Source organism: Triturus cristatus, chromosome 1_2, assembly GCF_964204655.1.
Source record: "Triturus cristatus chromosome 1_2, aTriCri1.1, whole genome shotgun sequence".
Classification (NCBI taxonomy): Eukaryota; Metazoa; Chordata; class Amphibia; order Caudata; family Salamandridae; genus Triturus; species Triturus cristatus.
Window position 1 is genome coordinate 362,128,191 of NC_140580.1, and position 22,896 is coordinate 362,151,086.

At 41.6% G+C, this 22,896-nt stretch overlaps 1 protein-coding gene across 3 annotated transcripts in view; it reads left to right on the forward strand.

The window, feature by feature from the left end:
- The window catches only part of PER3 (period circadian regulator 3), a 560,237-nt gene that overhangs the window by 172,725 nt on the left and 364,616 nt on the right, over positions 1-22,896 (forward strand). For all 3 annotated transcript variants that reach the window (XM_085604511.1, XM_085604529.1, XM_085604520.1), the window contains exons 4-5: positions 14,556-15,169; positions 20,836-20,987. In XM_085604511.1, coding sequence (XP_085460637.1) covers positions 14,799-15,169; positions 20,836-20,987 — 523 coding nt within the window. In that variant the 5' untranslated portion in view covers positions 14,556-14,798. The remainder of the gene's footprint in view (positions 1-14,555; positions 15,170-20,835; positions 20,988-22,896) is intronic.

Below are 22,896 nucleotides of genomic sequence, written 5' to 3' on the forward strand. Positions count from 1 at the left end.
ACATAAACCATTATGTACCTTAGAAAGTCATACATTTTTTTGAAGCTGTAAAGCGCTTCCTTTGCTGAGCATAAGTGTTGGCATTTCATCCTTCCAAAAGGTGAGCATCTAATCAGCCCTAATTGCATCATGTTGTTTTTCTAAAAGTAGTACATTTCCGCAGATCTCATCTCTCTATAGATGACAAGTGGGTAACCTCCTGACCCTAAGCTTTAAGTCCCGTACTCAGGCGAAAACATCCAAGAAATATAAAACATCCTAGCAGTATCACCGAAAGATCATGTGAAGATATTTAGTTAAACAATAAACATATTCTTTAGCAGATTAATGGGTATTTTTACGATATTGGGTTATTAAATTCCTGATGGATTTAACATATTTAGCATATTTATAATTGTCTACCAGTTGAGGATCTTTATTTTTCACAGATTTTATGGATATCATCCAGATCTTCTATTCTTCCTTGATGTCATTTCATCATAATTCCCTCTTTTTTTGGGAAAAAAACATACCTCTCTTTATAACCCCTTTCTCTGTCTCCATCTGAATTCCTATATATCTCTACATTGTGTTTCTGAAGATCTGGGCCTGGCTGCTTACCATTCATGTTCTGGTTTAAGTCCATGTCTTTGTTTATTTAATTGTTTAAAATCACTGAATCTATGGTGCCAGTGATGTCTCTTGATCTCTTATTCTCTCTGAATCTGCTACCTACTGACTGTCCAAGACATATTACTTGAGCATGTGCCTTACTCAAAGTAGTATTTGCCTTTTGCAAATCAATTAATGTACAATTTCTGCTTAGTTTATTTAATCAGTAGTTAACCATTGAATGTCTCTTAATAGCATATTCCTGTCTTCATTGACAATGGCCATCGCATTTTGCAACTCCCCTACTGTTTTGACTGTGTTGTCAGTGTCTTTCTTTAGAATAAAGGTAGTAGCTAGCTGGTTAGTAATTAAAATGGCTTCCAGCTGTTCCCATGCCTCTTTAAAGTTTACATCTACATTTTTAATTGAAAACTATTAACTAAAGAGTGATACCGATTCTTACGTATAGTCAATTCCTGCGTTAAGTTGACCTGACTCTCTTTATGTAGTCAATTATTGCTTCCAGGCCTAATATGCTGTTTATCAATGGAATATTCCCTGTACTGATAGTTTGCATTCACATTTGAAAATGTGCCATCTCCTATTCTTTCAACACACTCTTTTCCCTCCCTTACAGTTCAGCTTTCCACCCCTCTCACACCAAATCTTTTCTTTCACAATTTCAGACCATCCAAACTTAAACATGTGCATCTGTCAGGTACTTTTCTGTTACCTTTTGTTGGTTTGTGCATGTTCTTTTAATGATGTATGATTGTGCCCATCTACTGTCAAAATATCTAGGCCTAATTTGGCCATTTCCCGAGTAATCTCAGAAAGCCATTGCTCTCCTTAGGTGGAATGCCAATTTCTTATCAGATAATCATTATGCAGCATACATGGCACCACTTTATTATAGGTAACAGTGATTTAATGACACAGATTTAACCAATAAACATTATTTCCCGGGGCATTCAACTAAATCCTGAAAGCTGTCCCTCAGCTGCTCACTGTAGCCTAATGACCCTTCACAACTTCACAAAAGGGATAAACTACTCGGTGATTATTGAAAAAACTAGTGTGTCTTACTCTGTGTGGCGTTAGCTGATCTACTAATTTGTTTAACTGAGTTTTTGAAACTTGCTACTACAGTCTATCTCACTAGTTATAGATCACAATTACGTATCATTAATTGAATATCTGAAACAATCACCCAGCTATTTGTCGGGCAAATTACAGCATGCCCAGCCTTGCATGTTGAGAACTTAATCAGCTGTTATGTACTTCTGGCCTGAGATTCCACTAAAGTGGAGCAACAATTAACACAGGTCTCAAAAACTACTACCGTACACCTTCACAAATTGCTTATTACAGCTATGTTGTCTAGGAGTATTATGTTCAATTCAGAAGCTGCTAGCATAACTTCCTTTTACATCGAATACAAAGGAGACTTGAAGACAAACTCTGGTAGTACTTAACTCAAAAGCTATGTTACATTAACATGTAAGTTAATTTATTAGATAGTATAAACAACTTCGCACTATAGGAAGTTCTTCAGCGAGTATGGAGAAAATAGTTTACAGACTTGTGCACAGTTTGTGCTATGCTTTTGCGATTATGTTGTTCAAATCATAATGTGACATGTACAAGCACAGAAACACTACTATTCTGAATTCAGCAAACAGCAGAGTTTAAAACATAGAGAACGATGTATATGTTTTACTGTGCTCTTATTGGAAACAGGAGTAGTACTTTAAATAAATTATATTGTGATGTGGAATGTACTATAAAAAGCAAGACTGTTTTGGGAAGATGTTATATGGACTTTCAAGTAAGCAATTTTAGTTTTAATGTTCAGGTTTATTTAGAAAGATCATGCACTCAACATGTTGAATATCAAACAGCAAATCTCAAATTCTAGCTCTCCAAATGTCTTCTGGTGACAGTTTAGACGTTGCACATAGAAATACATCTGTGTATCCATAATCAAATTTAATTGTCAGAAATAAAATTCAAAACCTTTATAAAAGTTGGCATGGAGAAACCCTTTGTTCCATTAATTAATGCTGTTGGTCCTGCATCATTGTACCATGAAGGAGTAAAACATTTTCTTTCTGGAGATTATTGCCACTCTTTCCCTGGACACTCACCAAAGCATTCACAGGAGTTTCTGTTGGCCCACTCCTTGATCAACCAGATTGGTTGGCTCTGGTGACCCAATATGACATACTATGCTTTCAGGAAACCTGGGAAATTGACCAGATTAACCTAGATGGGTAACGATCTTTCCAGACACCTGCAATAGATTCTAGTGCCAGTCGCTCTAGAGGAGGAATAGTAAAATTAGTGGCAAACACACTTAGACTAAAGGTAATTAAATTGTTAAATACTACAATGTATTACCATATTCTTCTTTGGGAGGCATATAAAGGTCGGAACTGGATAGTTATTAATTTCTACAATAATAATTTTGAAGGTAATGGGCAACGATTTTGGAACCCCTGGAAGCAGATATTGCTCATCCTACAAATTGTGTGATATTGTCTGGATGGGTGACTTCAATGCCCACAGTTGTAATAGGGTTGGCTCTACTGCATGTGGGCTGATTGATGTTGATGGGGATCCCCTCTCTCATTTTTGCCACAATGATTATGGAAACATTCTCAGTAGGATATTAATGGCCAACTGCCTTGAGATAATTAACCCATATGACATTAAAACTGGCTAATTGGATTTCACTTTTCCACTCACTCCTATTACTCAACCATTGATTATATTCTGGTTTCCAAAACCATTAAATGATACTTCACTAATATTAAGACATGTTTTAACGCCTTTAGTGATCATGCTGCAGTCACCTACCACACCTCATTTGGACAAAGGCAGAAATTACCTGATAACTCATTACAGAAGCCTCCTATTGCAAGGAAAAAATGGGGTTGTTTGGAAATGGGGAAAAACTGTATACTGCAAAATACATTGGACAAATTGTGGGTAAGTTAGGGGAGGTAAAAGACTCACTTGGAGACTTGTCACCTTCTAGCTCCGGAGACACTTTATCCTTTAGTTTGGAAGAATTAAAACACTCTCTCAATGAAACCAAAAGATCTAAGGCCCCTGGTCCTGATGGGGTCCCGATTGATTTCTTTTTAGATAATCAGGATCTGTGGGCCCCATTACTTACAAATGTTTTGAATACCATAGTTCGAACTGGGGTTTTGGCATCTTGGAAAAAGACGGTCATAATACCAATTCATAAAAAGGGGACAAGGCCATTCTGAAAAATTATAGGCCTATATCCTTTTAGACACCACCGCTAAATTAATGGGGTGGGTAATTTTGAATAGAATGGAGGAGTGGGCCTATGAAAGGAATATAATAATCCTCAGCCAATATGGCTTTAGAAAAGGAAAGGGGAGTGTGGATCAGTGCCTTAATCTAAACTTGTTAATTGCAAAGTATACGGCGGCTAAGAAAGGCCATCTTCAAATGGCCTTTATGGATCTATCGGCCGCATTTGACTGTGTGGTCCATTCCAATTTATGGGTAATAATGGAGGCCATGGGCATAGACATCCAGATAATTAATTTTATTCGAGAGATGTACACGGATGCTACAGCTTGTATTCGGTATGGGAAAGAAGGTGAATGTGGAATATACTTTAGAATTACTCATGGCGTGAGGCAGGGGTGCATTCTTGCCCCGTTCTTATTTGCATTGTACACCAATGCCATGGAATCAGCTCTGGTAGGCACTACTACACATGTTCCCTTTATTAATTAATCTCCTGTCCAGATACTCCTCCATGCAGATGATGCAGTTCTCCTGGCACAAACTGGTAATGTACAGCAGAGACTCATAGAGGAGTATGTAAAATGTATGAATAATCTGGACAAGAAGATAAACCAATCTAAGTATTTTGTACTTGTAGCAGGTACAAGACCGCAGAAACACCCTAGAGTGTTTATCGAAGAACGAAATCTAGAGATGTGGATTCATTTAATTATCTAGGGATCATCTTTGATAGGAAGAATACCTGGTAAAATATAGTGATTAACAGAGGAATCGTAATTTAAATAAGTATTAGAGAGCTTTTTAGATTTGTAAAAACACTAGAATCAAAGCCGTTAGAAGTAACAATAAAGATTTACAAGGCAAAAACATTATCTATTGCTTCTTATGTGGCAGCTGTCTGGGGTTTATCAGATATATCAAGATTGCAGTGTATAGAGGACGGTTTTCTGAAAAGATTGATATGTTTCCCACAATCTTGTTCCTCTTACAACTGCCATTCTGAGCTGAATGTTCCTTACATAGCAGATGAGATTCGTATTGCACCGATCCTTTTGTGGCATTCAGTCTGGAGAAAAGAAACGCTAAGCCTAACCAGAGGCATCTTGAACGGTTGTCAGAATTTAGATGGTGTAGACAAAATAAAATGGTTAAAATATATTGAAACTAACCTTCAGGCAATTGGCCTACTTAACTTGCATGCAGATCCGAAGCTATGTTTGACAATATCTAATAAAGAATTGAAGGCTCGTTTATCAGATCATTTTAGTAAAACGAGATGTGACATTAACCATAATCTAAGTATAGTGAGGCAATATCATATAGCTCCTAGTATATGTAACACACCAATTTCTTACTTGACATTTGTCACGAATCTACAAGACAGATATGTACTATTGAGATTGAGATTAAAATATATTCCGCTCATGCTAGGCCATTCTTCTAAAACTTATTCTATTGATGCCCTTCCCTTTTGCCCTATGTGATATTCGATCTCCTCAGAATGATTTGCACTTTGTATTCTTTTGCAAGTTGTATTCTAACAAAAGAAATAGATATATCCTCCCGCTTATGCGTAAATAAAACATCAGACCATGCCACCCAGCCCTCTATTACAGCTATAAACGGATCCCTTGGTATGTTTTTTCTTGGCCTCATTTTACCTAGCTGCAGTAAAGAAAAGAAGACTAACCTCCTAGTCTGATCCCTATAAGCAAGATAAGGGCCAAGTTTATGAAATCCTGTTTACATATATATATATATGAGTTATCTCTTATACTCAGCTTGTTTTATATTTCATATTTTTATCTGTCATTTATAAACCTTGTATATTAATAGTTGTTTCTTTTTAACCTATAATGTTTTTAATATTGCTGAATGTATATTTGTGGAATACTTTTTATGCCGTTATTGTATTGGCGAAATAAAGTTAATTTGACTGACTGACTAACCAGTCCCTTGTAATTCCTTTTAATAGCCTGCCCACTCCTATTTTTCTTTACCACTTCTTCTGTTGGAATATTTCACTATTTTTTGTGCTTTCCGGGTGTCTTGGGTGCAAATCTCATGTATCCCTGCACATGTCCAAGATAGGACTATGTCTTCCTTTAAGCACAATCTATGTGGTACCCAATCCGGTTTCCTGTTTCATCTGTGTTGTTCTAGAGTTTTACTGTCTCATAATATTGCAATAAATCCTCTTTTTTTTCAACCCGTGGTGTGCAAAATTTCTTCTATTCCTAAATCACATTATTTCATTCATTTGTGTTTCCTTCCTCATTCCCCAATGCAGTTTGAACCCCATTTGATCCTTCGTCAGGTGGTGTCCAGTGAATCAAGAGAAAACAATATCTCTATTAAATTCCAATAAAAAATCTATTAGATTAGCAACAAAACATAGAATTCTTTATCCTGTTTAAACTCATTCATTAAATGTATCCCCGATCGGGGCGTGGCTTGAAGGACGAAGATGACAGATGTGTGAGTGAGAAGCTCCGCATCGGCTGTCATTAAATCCTGAAAGAAAGGCCTGTCAGCGAGAGCCCAAAGTCTCCGTGAACTCCCTGTGTGCAGGGGAACCGGCGAAGCAATGGAGTAGCGACCGGAGAAATCAACAGCATCGGCGAGTAGTAGGCTGGGGCTGGTGACACACCCAGGCCTGCAACAGCAGTGGTGTGAGGCCACGAGACGAGCTCCGACGATCGCACAAGGACCAGGGAGAGCTCCGGAAGATGGTGACTGTAGCCGGGAGACACTGCCCGCATCCTGCAAGCTGGAAGTTACCGAGCTATAAAGAATGGCAGGCGGAGGCGTGACACAGCAGAACCCCCGTAGACCAGGGCCACAAAACCGGGAACTGACAAAGCAGACACGGGAGGCCGGCCGGCCGGTGACCAGAGAAGTGACCAGACGGAGGCTGGAACGGAGCATGAGTGTAAAGAGGTGAGCCCCGATGGTACGGCAACCCCAAAATTGCCCCCCAGCCCAGCTGGGGGCCGACCTGCTCCGGAGGGCCCTGACGGCTTCATGTGGCTTCAGGTAGGTTGACTGGAGACCATGAGGAATGCATCGAGTAGCCCACACCCGACCGATGTAGAGCGCCGAGAGCGACTGCCTGGTGTTAGATGAGGTGGAACCCCAGGGAACAGGCCTGGTGGTTCAGAATCTAGCAGAGCGACCTCACTACATAGAGTGGCGAGCTGCGTGAAAATCACCCGAAGACCGAGATGAGGGGTGCATGAGTAAAGGTGGACAACACGCACACAGAGAAGCGCTGGATGTTTCCCCCACCCACCTGCTTGGGGAAATGTCTACTGTGATCCGGCTGGGCAGGGTCATGAATGTGACAGGCAAATGGCAAAGGGCCTCATGGGGCACACCGCACGAGCAGGGGCAACCAGTAGGGATCCTTGACATAGGAACTGGACCTAACTCTGCCTTGAGTGAGGAGAGTGACTTTCAGGAGGCCCGATAAGAGCAGCAGTAAGGAGGAACACTAGCACAGTGCAAGTCCCCCCCAAAAAAGGGAATAAAAAGAAGAGGCTATGCATTGAAAAGGCAAGTCTCCTTGAGACACAAGCAGGCTCGCATAGAAGATTGGCGTGCGTGGTGGATGGGTGGAAGTGAGCCACTCGGGGGTAGGTACGCTTCTAATCCTTCCACCTTCACCTCTTGTTTCTCCCCTGGCACAATCGACATGCTGGAGGCTACCTACTGGCATGGTGGTCACCTGCATGGCAGAGGGAAATTGTGAGTGATTGCGCAAAGCAGCCTAGACCCCTACTGACTGTCCTGTGCTTGCCGCAGGAACTGGAGTTGGGCCCAACATTAAAGAGTCTAGATGATACAGGACCCACGCGCTAGCGATGATTTGCTGGACAACACGACCGTGATCAGTGGATCCTCTGAGTACTATTGTGGACACCATGAAAGGGCCTTGTGGAGTGGAGACATTAGCAGTCCTACAGACCAATAAGTAAGGCTCTTACGGCAGCTGGAAACAGACACTCACCTGCTGCTGGGGCAGACATAGATCAAGAAACATGGGCAAGCCTCGGACCACACCAGAAGGCGCACATCAAGAGGAAAGCGAAATACAACATATAGCTACGGGCCAGGGGGCAGATGAGCAGGGGGCTTCAGACCAGGAGTTGCATGTGCATCTGGACAAGATTCTTACCACTATAGCTAACATCAAAACGACACTACAACAAGATATTGGAGCAGTGTTGGTGGGCCTGGGATTACTGCAGGCGGAACACCATAAGCTGAATGACAGAATGAGGGAAGTCGACCACGCAATAGAAGTAATGCAACCAGAACAAACAGCTACGTCGCGTAGGCTAGAAGACCTGACATCAAGAGTGATAAACCTGGAAAAGCGGTCAGAGGATGCCGAAGGGCGCAATGGGGGCAACAATATACATGTGGTGGGAATCCCTGAGGGCACGGAAGGTACAGGCATGGTAGCATTCTTATAGGGGGTGGCTACAGAAAGCAGTGGCCCCTGGAAAGCTCACAATTTTTTTCGCTCTAGAGAGAGCACACGGTGCCCTCATACCCGCTGATACCAGGTCAGCCTCTACGCCCATTGGTGGCGCGACTCCTGCACTACAGGGACCGAGATATCCTCATACAGAGTGCTCGCACAAATGGACCTTTTGTAATTGCAAATAGCAAAGTATCTATCTTCCCAGACTACACAGTGAAGGTCCAAGCCCAATTAGCTTAGTTTCTGGAGGCAAAAAAGGCGCTGCTGTCAGGAAGGCATCACGGACTCCCTACTGTTTCCAGAGAAACTGCATGTGGTGCTAGATGGGGCAACACACTTCTTTGACTCCCCAGATGAACTGTGCTCCTGGCTAGAGACATACAGGGCTGGTGCTCCAGCGCACAGATAGAGTAAGGATGTTTCATCTACAGCCAAGCCACAACGGAAACGAGTTTGACAGTCCTCTTGAACATTCCAACTACAAAAACCCTCAGCTTCACAGACAGCACAGGACAGGAAGGCGGCGCTTCAAGCAGTGACAGAAGTGTTGACACAACAAACTGAGAAAGACCGCTCAGGTAAAACATCAGAACGCAGAGCAGTAGACTCCGATTCTAGGGACTCAGCCAGAAGTGAGACGGAGCTCCCAGATGTAACACCACAGACAGCAGATAACATCATTTAAACATGATTGGGGGATGAGGTGTCGGGAGCCGCAACAGGTACAAACGAAGAAGGTGACTTGCCTGATTGCACTCATACAACGCTATCTGCAGGTAGCCTGGATATCAGTGGATGAAGATGGGAGATGGGCCCCATTGCAGTGAACAGGACATGACGGGAGGGGCACCCACCACAGTAGGGGCTGCAGTCCCTGTCATGAATAAATGAGGCCATCTGCAAGAGAGAAATATGTGGTTACTACCTTACACACCCCTGACTAGGTAGCCCTCTCTGGTTGGTTAGTGGGGAACGTCTAATTTTTAGGTTTAACAGGTTTAGGCGGCCAACGGTTGAAAAGCTGCCCAGGTGTTAGGGAGCTACTTGTTTGGGGTGGTTGGTGGTCCCCAGGTGGTTGTCCCAAACATGGGGGGAGAGGGCAAAATCCTGTAAACAGTGGTAATGGCTGTATGGACAGCTCGGCACCACAAACTCAAAATGATGACCTTGAATGTGAGAGGGTTGGGTTCGATGGCTTAAAGGCATAAAATTCACAGGTATCTAACACGTAGAGGAATACATATTGCCATGATACAAGAGACACACCTCACACTAGAGGAAAGTACAAAGCTGAGACGTAAATGGTGTGGACAGTTAATGCGACCACAGACTCATAGAGCACAGGACCCACGTCTGGGCATACCCTTCCCACTCGGCTGGGTCCAAACTTAATGGCATGGTGAGCAAAAAAACGATGGATTTAGACCCAGATCTCTGTACTGGGGTGAATGTATGACATTGTTCTGCATTCTGTCCATCAATAGTTCTTTTTGCATTTGTCACCCCGAGTGGGACGGGTATGCTCAGACGTGAGTCCCGTGCTCTCCATGCCACTGAAATCAAGCTATCCTGGTTGAAGAGGGGTGAAACCCCGAAACCGGTCCTAGGATGCTTGTTTCCAATCCAGGGAGGACCTGGCCTGGCAGTTCGGGATGGACTGTTCCCATTGGGCACAGGGTCAAGACTGATTTGCATATGGCTGGGTCCAAACTGGAATGGCATGGTGAGCAAAAAAACGATGGATTTAGGCCCAGATCTCTATACTGGGGTGAATGTATGACATTGTTCTGCATTCTGTCCATCAATTGTTCTTTTTGCACTAGAAACTTTTAGGGCGTACTTTAGGGATGACTTACAAGTAGTAAAGAGGAAGGTTTAGGCATGGCAGAAGGTTTATCTTGCCAGATTGAAATGGCAGTTTTAACATAGGCTGTAGTGGAAGGCCTGAGACATGTTTTAAGGTGCTACTTTAGTGGGTGGCTGGAGGAGTGCTGCATCCCACTTGTAGTATTCAATTTACCGGCCTCAGGCAAAAGTAGTACCATTAACTAGGGGCATACAAATGAATAAAATGTGTCAATTGGGCATCGGACAATTTTACCACGTTTTATGGAGAGCACGTTAGAATTGGTAAAATGCTGGGCTCAGCAGACCTCCATGTCTGAGACTTCTTCTCAATAAAGCAGTTTTTTTTTTAAATTAAGCAGGTTTTCCTTAAAGGAAAACGGGATGCATTAAAAAAAAAAAAAAAATGAACATTTTTGTTTAATTTTTTACGGGCAGGTAGTGCTCCCGGGTACCACTTCCTGCCCTTAAAAAACATTTTTAGAGCCAATCACAAAGGGGAAGGGGTCCCCTTGGGATTCCTTCCCAATTGTGACTCCATTACCACCCTCTTGAAGAGGGCGGTAAATTGCGAGTGTTGTGCGATCGCAATTGCAGTCGCAAAACATTCATACATGGCTAGAGACTTGCTATTTGGAAGGGAACACCCCTTCCTAATAGCGAGTCGCGTAACACTATTTTGCGAGTCGTACTTTTAAGCAACTCCCAAAATAGTGTTTGTACTTGGCCATGCAGGTTTTTGCCTGCGCAAACCAGTCACAAACCCGTTTGGGCAAGCAAAAACTGGTCGCACATCTGACCCTGAATGTGTTGGATCTAACAGCCAGGCACTTTAAGCTGGGATAAAATTGCACATCTTTCATAGCCGAGGGTGCATCAGTCTGTGGGGTCTCGAACAGGAGAGTCAAGATCTCACTCAAACTGCCTGTACTTCTCACAGTCACACATTGCGTCATCCTTCTACAGAACCTCTAGTCAGCACCAAAAAGTGCCACCTTTTATTTTCCTAGCTTTACATTACATTCCCACTCATCCTGAGGTGACAAACATATTTATATTATAGAATTTGAATGATAATCCTCTATGTTTTAATGTGTTGCATGGTGATTGTTCTCGTCTCTTAATGCCTCATTTCAAAAGAGAGGTTGTGCTTGGAATCTGTGTGCTTTTGTAGTTTTTTTTTCAAGTTGTGAAACAAAATCTTCAAAGGATGTAGACAGTTTACGAAATATATTAGGCCTGATTCACGAAGATATATAATACTTTTGATCAAATTACACTTTGAAGTAAGTGTGCTTCTTTTCAGTATTCACAAACTCAGAGTGTAAATGTGCTACAAAAGTGTAAGTTACATGTCTCCACCCCGGAGTATAGCAATGTCTTACATATTTGTGGGTGGCTGACGTCACTGCCACCTCTCTAAATGACTCTTACTCTTCTTTATTCCCATCCCCTCAGGAGTAAGTCTGCCTTTTTCCTCTCCTACTCCCTCCAGTACCACCCAAATTTATCACAATAACATATACTTACGTATGTGGAGACTCTGCAGCCCAGGCAAGAACTCATAGGCAATTGCGTAGGCGTAAACTCCACAAGTAGTTTGTGAAAAGCACTTTGTACTACAACACAATGTAATACAAAGTGCAGTTTGTGAATCAGACCCATTGATTGTGATGTGATATTATTTCAGGAAAATCAGTCCCTTAATTTGTGGCAAGGATATCGATCACGGAACAGAACAAACTCCATTAAGAAGGGTAGCTTTGCTATTTACGTTGTCTGATACCTTGCCTCTCTGATCTTTCCTGTTTCTTGTTGCCTTATTAGTGTCTGTTATTTCATCTTTGTGGATTTTCAGCTACAATTTGCAGGTCGTACACTCTGGAAACATTTGCAGATAGGTCAGTGGCTAGAGTGAATGTTGTTCAGTTTGGAAATGTGGAAGAAACCCCCTTCACCCCCCCCCCCCCCCCCCCAAATGAATGAAATTTTAAAGTGGGGGGTGGAATCTAACATTTTCCTGTGAGAGAAAATAATTTCTGCAGTGCAAGGGCATGTTATAGTTGATTTCTCAGATTCGTCAGTGGACACTTTTGCAGAATCTGCATTTTAGAACATTTGTATACAACTGCTGGAATGGTTTCTAATAACCAAAAAATCTACCTTTTCATCTTATCCTAGGAGTAAACAGGGACTAATAGTATAGTTTGTCTGTTTGTTAAGGTTGGTGAATTGGGCCCTTAATGCTTTGTTTGCATACTGTTGGACTTTTGGCAGGTTCACCCCAAAACTTTTTGCGTTCTCCTATCCTTTTTCTGTAACCTGGTGTTGCAAAGTTATCCCGGTGAGTGGGGCAAACCAGAGTCCCTGAGGCACAGTTGGTGCTGATCTTGGAGGTGTAGGGCTGCGCCGCCAGATCGCGGACAGCCCCAACAAAAAGAGGGCAGTTTTTGATCTTTGGTTATTTACAGCTGCCCCACCATAGCGGGCAGCTGCAACGTTGGTGCACTTTGATTAGAGGAGTCCCGCGGGGGCTCCAGAGGCACAGTGAGTGTCAGGGCTGTCTTGATGTACACTGCTGCAACAAGGGGGCCACCATATTTGTGGCAGCCCCTGAGTGGGACCTGGGGGCCATATGGTTCCCAGAGCCCGTGTAGCTCCAATGAGGGGCACAATCGTTGTAAGGCCCCAGGGAGGGCCCTGTGGGGTCCGTGACCATTTGGCCACAATTGGTGAAGAGAGTCCCTCAGTGGCACAGGAGGGCACAGTGGTGCCATTTGGTGATCCCAGCTGCCCAGCAATTAGTGGGCAGCTGCTACGTTTAGGCAGGGCGCATGGAGGAGCCCTAGTAGGGGACCGAGGAGGCACATTGGTGCCCGCGCATTGCACACTTTTTGCTCCAGCTGCAAGTGGCAGTTTAGCGCCAGGACATTCTGGGCACAGGGCATTTAAGCCCAGAGAAAAGGCCAGTTGGCCTGGGGTCAGTTGGTAAGGTGCTGTGTGCACTTTATCTGGGCTAGGGAGACCTATTGCGTAAGGTGTGTATGCTAATGAGGTTTGGGCCTAATGCCTAATGTCATGCTATGATGTTTTGGGGTTAGTACCTGTTTGCGTAATGTGTTTATGCTTATGGGGTTGGCGCATAAGGTATTTATGCTGGTGAGGCCCATTGCGTAATGTGTTTATGCTGATGAGGTTTGGGCCTAATGTGGGTTTATGTCTAATGCCAATGTGATAATGCTTAGGTCATTATGTTACCAGTAGTTACTGGTTGTGTTTTAGATTTGCATTTACTTACCTGTTCTGATGGTTCTGACCGAGGCCCGGTTGGCCTGGTTCTGTATATATTCCCCTGTGAATATTGCCCGTGCCACTTGGCACAGTGTATATTATGTGATTATGTGTCTAATGTGTTTATGACAATACAAAGGCTATTTTTTTTTATATAACCTTGTGTGGAGTTCCTTTTGTAGTGTGCCTGGGATGTTGTTGCTGTGTGCGTGCGCAAATGCTTTACACATGGCCTCTGGGATAAGCCTGACTGCTCATGCCAAGCTACCAAGGGGGTGAGCGGGGGTTATCTTTGGCGTGTAACTCCCTTGCCCTGACTGGAGTGGTTGTCTCTGCCTGGCTTTGGCGCAAGCCTCAGCCAGCCAGAGATCCCATTTCTAACACATACCCTTTTGTGTTATCTTTTTTTATTTTAACACCAATAACGATTGAGTATACTGTTGCTTTTGTTAGCAATTAAGTACTTAGCCCATTACAGAGACAATGTTGAAACGTATTAAATATCCAGCTTTAGCAAAAAGGTGATAGAACTCTATTATTATGCTTAAAAGCCGAAGTAGTACTGCAAATATATGTTTTATAGAAAAATTCAGTCTTAAGAACAAACAAAAAGTGTGGTGTAGTTTGCTCATCACCTGGGTCACATCTATCTATTCATCATGGCCGATCATGTTTTTTTCCTTAAATTAAGAGGTAAATTATGGCTTGAGTCATCAGAAATGATGGCAGTTCATTCATAGTCCATGTGCTTTGTGAAGTAGCAGTTTTACTAATTTACCTTGTTTGCCTAAATATAGCACCAAATAAAGGAATTGCAAATGGAAAATGCACGCTTCTTTCTTTGGGTGAATAGTAAAGCTCCTTCACACCAATAGCTAAATGCGTGCCTACTTACATCTTGCTTTTCTAAAGTTTTTGCCTTTATTTGAATTTTGATATTTAAGAACATTTTATTCCTGTTGATTGACCGAGTTTGAGAAGGTGCTGAAATGTGTTTGTGAACTCCTATGATTTAAAATTGCGTTAATATTTTCTTTTCTTATTGCAGGTTGAATCAATTCCTGACTTCAGTCTGCAGAGATACCATGTTCTAAGAGGTAGAACACCCCAAGGTTCCCAAATGTGGAAGTTTTCAGTCGTTAATTACATCCCATTCCTCTGTAGCTTAATTTATAGATACTCTTTGTTAAAAGGTGCATGATGCCTTCATGTTTGACTATCTGAAGCTAAACCCAAGAAATCATTGACCAGGGTCATTTAGCATGCTACTGCACTAAGAGTTGATGAACCCATGATGAGCTCCGATCTCCTTGGTGCTAGTGTGGACCATGGTGGACCTTGGGCTGCAGCCTCCACATCAAAGGCTGAAAATGAGATAGCAACCATTTTTACAGAACCGACTTTGGAAGACCACGGTATTCAGCACCAGGAAGACATGGAGATGCGCTCTATTGGATCACATGAAAACGACTCCAATGGAAATTACTTCAATGGACAAGAGTCCAGTGGGAATGATTTCAGTGAACCAGATCCCAGTGGTAACGATTTCAACGGGCATGAGTCCAGCGAGACAGACTCTAAAGGCAATGGATCAAAGAGACGGACAAGTTTGAACTTCCGCAGACCAAGTAAATCCACAGGGGACAGTAGCAGCAGCAACAGGTGAGATACATCAGCATGGACTCCTGTTCTATTGTCTTTTGAGTGACATCAGCATGGACTGCTGTTATATTGTCTGTTAATTACCTTCTATCAGCAGCGTGCATTCACTTGTACCTGAATTCTTTTATGTTAGTATTTTAACATTTCCCAATAAAAGGTGCAGTTGCCTTATTCACCATTTTCTTCACCACCATCTTCATAAAGCATTTTCAGTATTCATCTGGCTTCCAATAAGTAATGCAGACAAATTACACACAGTGACAAATGGATCTAGAAACCATAGTTTTAGCCTTTCAATTCGTAATATGAGCTAAGCTCAGAATACCTTTACCCAAATATTTACGTGATTCTCAAATTACTAAGGAGTATTGCTATGGCTAGTGGTGGGGGTCCCAGTGTTAGCACTAAAAAGTACATTTTGGCATAGAGGGAAGATATCCTATAGTATTGAACATACAGGCAGGATATAGATATTTGTGGTGCATATATAGGCATCTCATGTAGATGACAAACAGCTTTTTAGAGAAGGCCAATGAGTGGGGGCACCCTATGTAGGTTCTAGGTGCATTCTGCTTGGAGACTTAACTGTGTAATAAATGGCCAACTAGCTAGATAGGCACTCATGAATGGTGAGTGGAAAATCAGGAAAGAAATCAACCCTATCAAAAATAATACAAGCAATTGAACTGGTTGACGTTTGGAGAAATCAACATACAAGAACTAAAATATTCTCTTTACTATTTTGAGGTACAGCACACATATAGAAGAGTGGACTATACATTAGGAAAACACAAACAATGACTGCCGCTTACAGCCCAAAATTCTAACTGACCAACCTTTTCAACACATCTAAGGGGGTTTATGAACCCCTTTTTCCTAGCATAACAAAATATTAACAGGGCAGAATAAGAGTTATTTAAAATAGCACTTAAAGACACAGGCATATATTTAGTAAAAAGTCAACTTGCGTGCACCTGAAGAAAAAGGAATAGAATTAATAGAGCTGGAATAAAGTTGTACTAGCCCCAGAGACAGTGAAACATAGAGTGTAGGTTAAAAGACACACAAAAAACACCTGGACTAAGCCCGAAAAATATATACTTACTAATTATAGACAGAGAAGGTGATAAATCGAGAGACATGCTAACTTGGCTATTATAATGAAAGAAACCCCATTCGAATATTATACGACTGCGACAAGACCAGGCATTATATCCAGAATGGGAACAAATGGTAAATGTAGAAAATATTTAGCAAAGGTATTTAAGCAACGCTTAGCATCGAATCACCATCCAATAATATGATACCTGACCTCAATCATAACACCCACACTGTACAAGAAGCAATGCAATCAATTAGCTCCAGCTCTTATCCCATAGGAAATAAAAGAAACCTCCTGCGAGTGCTAAAGGGGAAGACACCAGTTAGTGATAGGTTTCCAGCAGATTTGTGTGAGATGGCACCAGACGTACTGGTAAATAAATTGCGTAAAGTATATGAAGAATGACTTGCAAAAGATGTTGTTCCATCTACAATGAGCAGCAGCTGCTCCTTCATTATGTTGGAGGAGCATCGCCCCACCTGCCAGCACCCGAAAAAACTTATTTATTATCGTTTTATTTTTCTCTCAGAGCCAAGGCTTGGGGGCGGGGCCAGAGTGGTGACAGGCTGGAGACGGAGTGTTGGGCACTGCCTTCACTGTGCATGTGGGTTTGGCCGGCCGTCACGGGTCCACCAAACCCACGTGCGCAGTGATGCTCTCTCCAATCCTTGCTGCATTGCTGGGTTGGAGAGAGCAGAAAGAGGCTCCCAGTCTGTGTGGGAGCGCAATTCATCAGCTTTCAGGTCAATTTCAGCAGCATGAAAGCAGCGTCAGGATGGGCTTCAGTGCACTCTGGGATCCTGTGCCTGGAAAAGCGAGGTTGTTGCGAGCAGTTAAGTGTTTTATTTATTCTCTTTTTTTATTTTTCTCCACCCCCGTCCCCATTCCCCAACTTCCACACCATCTCTGTTCTCCACCTCCCCCCATCTTCACCACTCTGTTAACTTCCGGCCGCTACGGACGATGAGAGAAGCAGTGATAATTTCAAAATCAAATAAAGATACTGAACAGGTATCCTCCTACCTCTGACCCTCAGTGTTGAATACTGATGTTAAACTTGTCAATAATGGCCAGCTGTACAAAGGTTTTTTGCATGCGCAAATGGGTTTTAGACCCGTTTGTGCCTGCAAAAAACCTGTGGCCTATGTACTAATCCTATTGTGCGAGTCGCAAATCAATTTGCGACTCGCAAAATAGGATTGGGGACTCGCTATTAGGAAGGGGTGTTCCAAGGGCGGCCCTTCCTGTTAGCGACTCCGCAATTGCGGTCGCAAAACACTCGCAGTTTAACACCCTTCTCAGAAGGGTGGTAAACCACTCGCAAACGGGAAGGGGACCCCTTCCCATTTGTGAATGCATGCGCACATTTTTTTCAAGGGCAGGCAGTGGTCCCAGGGACCCCAGCAGGTAGTGTCAGCTATTCCCAATGAGGCCGAAAATTGCGACAGCCTCATTAATATGCATGAGGCATGCAATTTGCGACCCCATTGGGAATCCCAAACAGTGTCTCAGACACTGTTGTGCATCCCAGTTAGCGAGTCGCAAATGCGACTCAATTTGCAACTCACTAATTGGTGGGTCGTACATTTGACCCTAAAACCCTTGCAAACAAACTAGGCAAGTAATGATCATATTGATCCATGGTGACCTATTTGGGTTAATACCTAATATTAGAATATTGACTTGCATGCTGAATACTCTACCTACAATGGATGAGGCCTATGCACTGACAGCATTTGGTATTTAACATGTGTTTGACACAGTGGGATGGGACTATATGTAGTTTATGATAGGACAAATACAGTTCGACCATAACTTCTTAAAATGGTTAAAAGTTCTATTTGCCGATTCCACAGCAAAAGTGGGGACAGATGGTTGGATCTCGGACAGCTGTAAAGTGGAAAGAGGCACACGACATTGCTGCCCACTGTCTCTACTGATGTTTGCAATAGCAATATAACCCTTGGCTTGCATACAACATTCTATTCTGGCCCAAGGGTTCATGTAGATGACACCCTGATAAAATTAAAGGACCACAAATGATTGGGTCATGCCCTCAATTGCTTTCTGCTGTTACATTTGTTTGAGATCAGGCAAATGAAACTTCCATTGACCAGTGGTGAATAAGTCCTTCTTGAAATGCTTTTGTACCACTTAGCCACACAGATATAGCATTAACTGAGATAATTTGATAAGAGCAATAACTGTGAAAATGATTTATTTGCTGGAACCTATCTTAAAGGGATACTGCCAGAAGCACGTTTGAAAGAATGAAATATGCCTCATGCTTTCCATTATTTTGTTCGTTGGGTGGGAAAATGCAGTAAAACAGTGCTGAAGAGACCACTATCACCCTGAATATGCCTTTAGGGTCTATAAAATCGTTCTAAAACAAACTGAAATAGATGTCAGAAACTGGCAGGAGGGTGGATGCAACACAGTGGGAGACCTTTACCAAAATAACAGATTCCTTACTTTTGCAGAAACACAGTCTCTGTAGGGAGTGTACCCAGGTCAGTTCCTTCAATACGTGAAATTAGCTAACACTACTACAGAAATGTTGACCTTGTTCCTAGGCATTCCGAAAGCAACTTCAGTAATGGTAACAATACATAATGTAGTGGGTGGTACGAGATTAGTTAAAACCCTATACACAGTTTTAGCGTAAAATAGATGAGCGAATATAACACAAGCACAGTAAATATGAGTATTCGATTTCTCTGAACCATTATCTGACTCCGTCTAGATTAAATTGTGCAGACAACTCAAGAGTATCCATCACTGTGAGGTTTCAATTAATACAGTTTCATTATCCACATAGAACATAGATTACACATCAAAAATGAAAATAATACATCCAGATATATCCCAGAGTTGTATTAGATGCTGAGTAATACTGCTTGACTTCCTGCATATGACATGGGCTTCTCCCATACTATCAAGCTTTTGAGATATAGCCATAGAGTGCCAACCTGCAGGAATAAAAGCAGATAAAAAAAAACAGATAAAAGCATTAAACAATGCCTGTTTGCTATACTTCGGCAGGAAAAGTATAGAAAAATGAAAAATATATTCATAGCGAAGGGATTGTTTCTGGCCAAAAGTCGAATGGTTATCCACTGGATTAGATCAATTGCTCTCAGGTAAGAACATTGGAAAGGAGACCTAATAGAGTAGGATGTACCTGATGAACAAAATATGAAATGAAATGCACCTGAAAAAACAAGAAACTTATGGAAGATCTCTCCCTTGACCTAACAGACTACAAACCACCATGCATGAAAAATCTAGGCAGTAATAAAAAAAAAGTAAAACAAATGTCACAAAAAACACAACCTTGGAAAATAGTATTGACTACTTTAATAATATGTAACAATTTGGTTTAGAGAAAAGCAACACGCCAAACTATATTGCATGTGAAGGCACTATGAATGAATGAATTTCCACTGTGGGAAGGAGGGATTTACTTATATGCTGTGTAACGATGTCCACGTCTGTCTGTTATGCTGATAAAAAGCTCAAAAAATTCGTAAGCAAAATTCAGTATACAGTGATAATCAGACCTTAAAAATAAAACTTTTGAAACTGACAATGGAGAAAAGATATCAAAATCACTGAAATTAACTAATGTAGTATATTAAAATTATTTCACAAATCGTCACATGCTGCCAATTGTGGTGGTGTCCTTAGGAGAACAGATGTCCCAACACCTATTTTTGTCTTTTGGGGTGGTTGTCATCCTGGTTTCAGCGACCAACAGAGTCAGCATGGGAATCGGGAGTGAAGCAGTGGTTGTGACAGAATACACCTCTCTCCTAATGACTGCATGGAATCCTCCATCCAATTAGTTGAATTAATTCAACCGTTCAAAGAAAGTGCTATTTTTTCATGAATAGGTACAGATATCAGACTTTGGATACTTTAAATATGAATATGGTTCAAGAAATGCCAAGTTACTAAGTAGTACATCCTTATGGGTTATTCTGTATTTTGGTATCAATCAAATTTGCTTTAATTGTAAAATTAGCAGTAAGTCTGGTTTTGGGGTTACCTTGATGTTAAGATCATTGCTACTGGCTCACCAATGGTGATTCTTACCATCTATTACTGCACCTCGTGACCTATACAAAACAGGTTTGATGGTATTATCCCAGTACCCAGTTTGAAGGGTCTGATTCCAATCCCTTGTGTTTACGGTCTGGTGGTCTCAACTCATTTATTAGGTTGTTGGTTTGGGGTTCCCAGCTCTGTGCGAGGTAGGCGGTCTAATCCCAGTTCTGGTTGGATTGAGTGTGGTTGGCTCATCCAGTTCTAGGTGGGTTAGTTCTGATTGCCTGTGAATCACTGAGTGTAGCCTTTGAAATTGTGTGAATTTCCCAACAAAATAGGATCATGACTGTTATGAACATATGTTTTCTGACAGAGATCCACTGTTATTTTTGTTTTTAAATGAAACCCAATATTTCCGTAAAAGCAGATTTACATTGCATAACGTAGGCGAAGTGTTTGTTGTTGAAAAGGGGCATTCATTGTTTCATTCATTGTGAATATTTCCTTTCTGTAGTGAGCCATCTGATCGGGATCATTCTCACAAAGAGCTGATGTATATGGTCAAAGAGATGAAGCGACGTTTGCCTGTTGAGAAAATGAATCTGAGCAAACCCAGTACAGTTGATGCTCTCAATTATGCACTGAAGTGTGTCCGACAAGTGCAAGGTAGTTTTGCTTGATTAGAACTAGGCTTGGTATTTGTTGACTTACTAATCAAATTGATCTTTGTTAATTTTAATGTCCTGTCTATTAATGTTTATGATATAAGCAATCTTGTAATTTTACCACTTGTTTAGATTGCAGTATTGTTTCCTGGTGTGTAGAGTGTGTGTACTGATCTCATAGATAGATGCCATTAAATTCCAAATGTTTACACTGACAAGTTCTCCAAAAAACCATATGATATGTTTGCATACTTTATTTGGGATAAGTATGTTGCAGTACATTTTCTAAAGCAGGGTGTAATACTCCTTGCACTCTTGTCAATAATTATCTTCTTATATAAATCTCATACGATAACACTGGACAACTAGCTTCTCTTCCACAGATAAGACAAGTACCAAGGTTCATTCTCCGGCTATGGTAGTGGTGAGAAGTTTTACTGATATTGAATGATTTGTGGCTCTGAAGGAATTAAAGACCAAATCTGATAATTTTATGCAAGCAGTTTAAGTATTAGACCAAGAGGGTCTGCCACCTTATAAGAATCCATCTACTGTTACCTTGTTTATCTTATTTTTTCATCCTAAAACAGATACTTACTAGCCAGAGGATTGAACAGTCACATAGAAGAACGTTGTCTCCCTTTAACCCTCAATAATTTAAAATCTCTTGTTGCTGAGGGCATAATGGGCTACCACAGTGGTATAAGCTCTTTTTGAGTGATAAGAATGTGGCCCCCTTAAGTGACGTGCTACTATATAGAACTCTATGAAACAAAGTTGAGTATAATCTGTAAGCTACAATGGTGCACTCTGATACATACGGAGTATTAGATTTGTACATTAATTTAGCAAAAGATACATTACATATTAATTAAAACTACATAACTAACATTTCATATGTTCAAAAGGAAATCATTTTGCGAAGATTTTTTAAAAATATATATATTTTGCTAAATTTTTAATTTATGAGAGAACCATTTCACTCTAGAGTAAGTGGTAAGGGTACAATCCCGCTGGTCCCACCACTTCTCCGCTGCTTTCTTTTGCCTGTATATACACATCCTTAGTCATCCATAATTGTTCACAGTGTGAGCATTAAGGACTTTCTTACATGTGTATTGCAATGTTTTTGTTTTGAATATATATTTTTGGGTCAGTTTTGCTCCATTGTATTTAGGCTACCCTCTTCGTAAATCTATTATAGCTGATAATACCCCACCAAAGGAAAACCACTCATCAGTGTAATCATATAAACACTGAAAAACACCTCCACAACCACATACAAAAAAGAAAGGTAAGTGAGAGAGAATGAGTTATTTTTTTCTTCTTGAAGAGGGCAATACAATGTAGCTTTCTTATACTAGGTAACAGCAAGAAAGACTGGTATAGAATTATTCTACTTGAGATTTGTTGTTTAGGATTGTTTATAAAAAGTTGTTTCTTCTTTTTGTTACCTTCAGGTTTGTGTGCTTGCATCAAAGGTGCAGAGTATAGAAGCATGTTTTAGGTCTGATCTAATTATTGTATAAAGAAGAATCTGTGAATGCGCCAGATGTAGTGATCCAGGGGTGGACCTTCTCCATATGTTGTGGTCCTGTGTTGCCATATAGCTATACTGGGCTGCAGTTACTTGGAGACTAACACTATGCACTGAGCGGACTTTGGATTGGACATGGGAGGTCTGCATCCTAGGACTTTACCATAGATCTAAGAACTAGAAGGTGACGTCCAGATACATCGACCTAGGACTTATAATGGCTAAGCGACTGCTTACACGTCGGTGGAAGTCCCCCGACCCCCCGGTGGCCATGACCTGGCATCCCTCCCTCCTGCAACGCTCTCCGCCGCGAGGACGCAGTTGGACTACGCAGACAGCCCCAAGCACAGCATGGGACGCAATATTGTCGGAT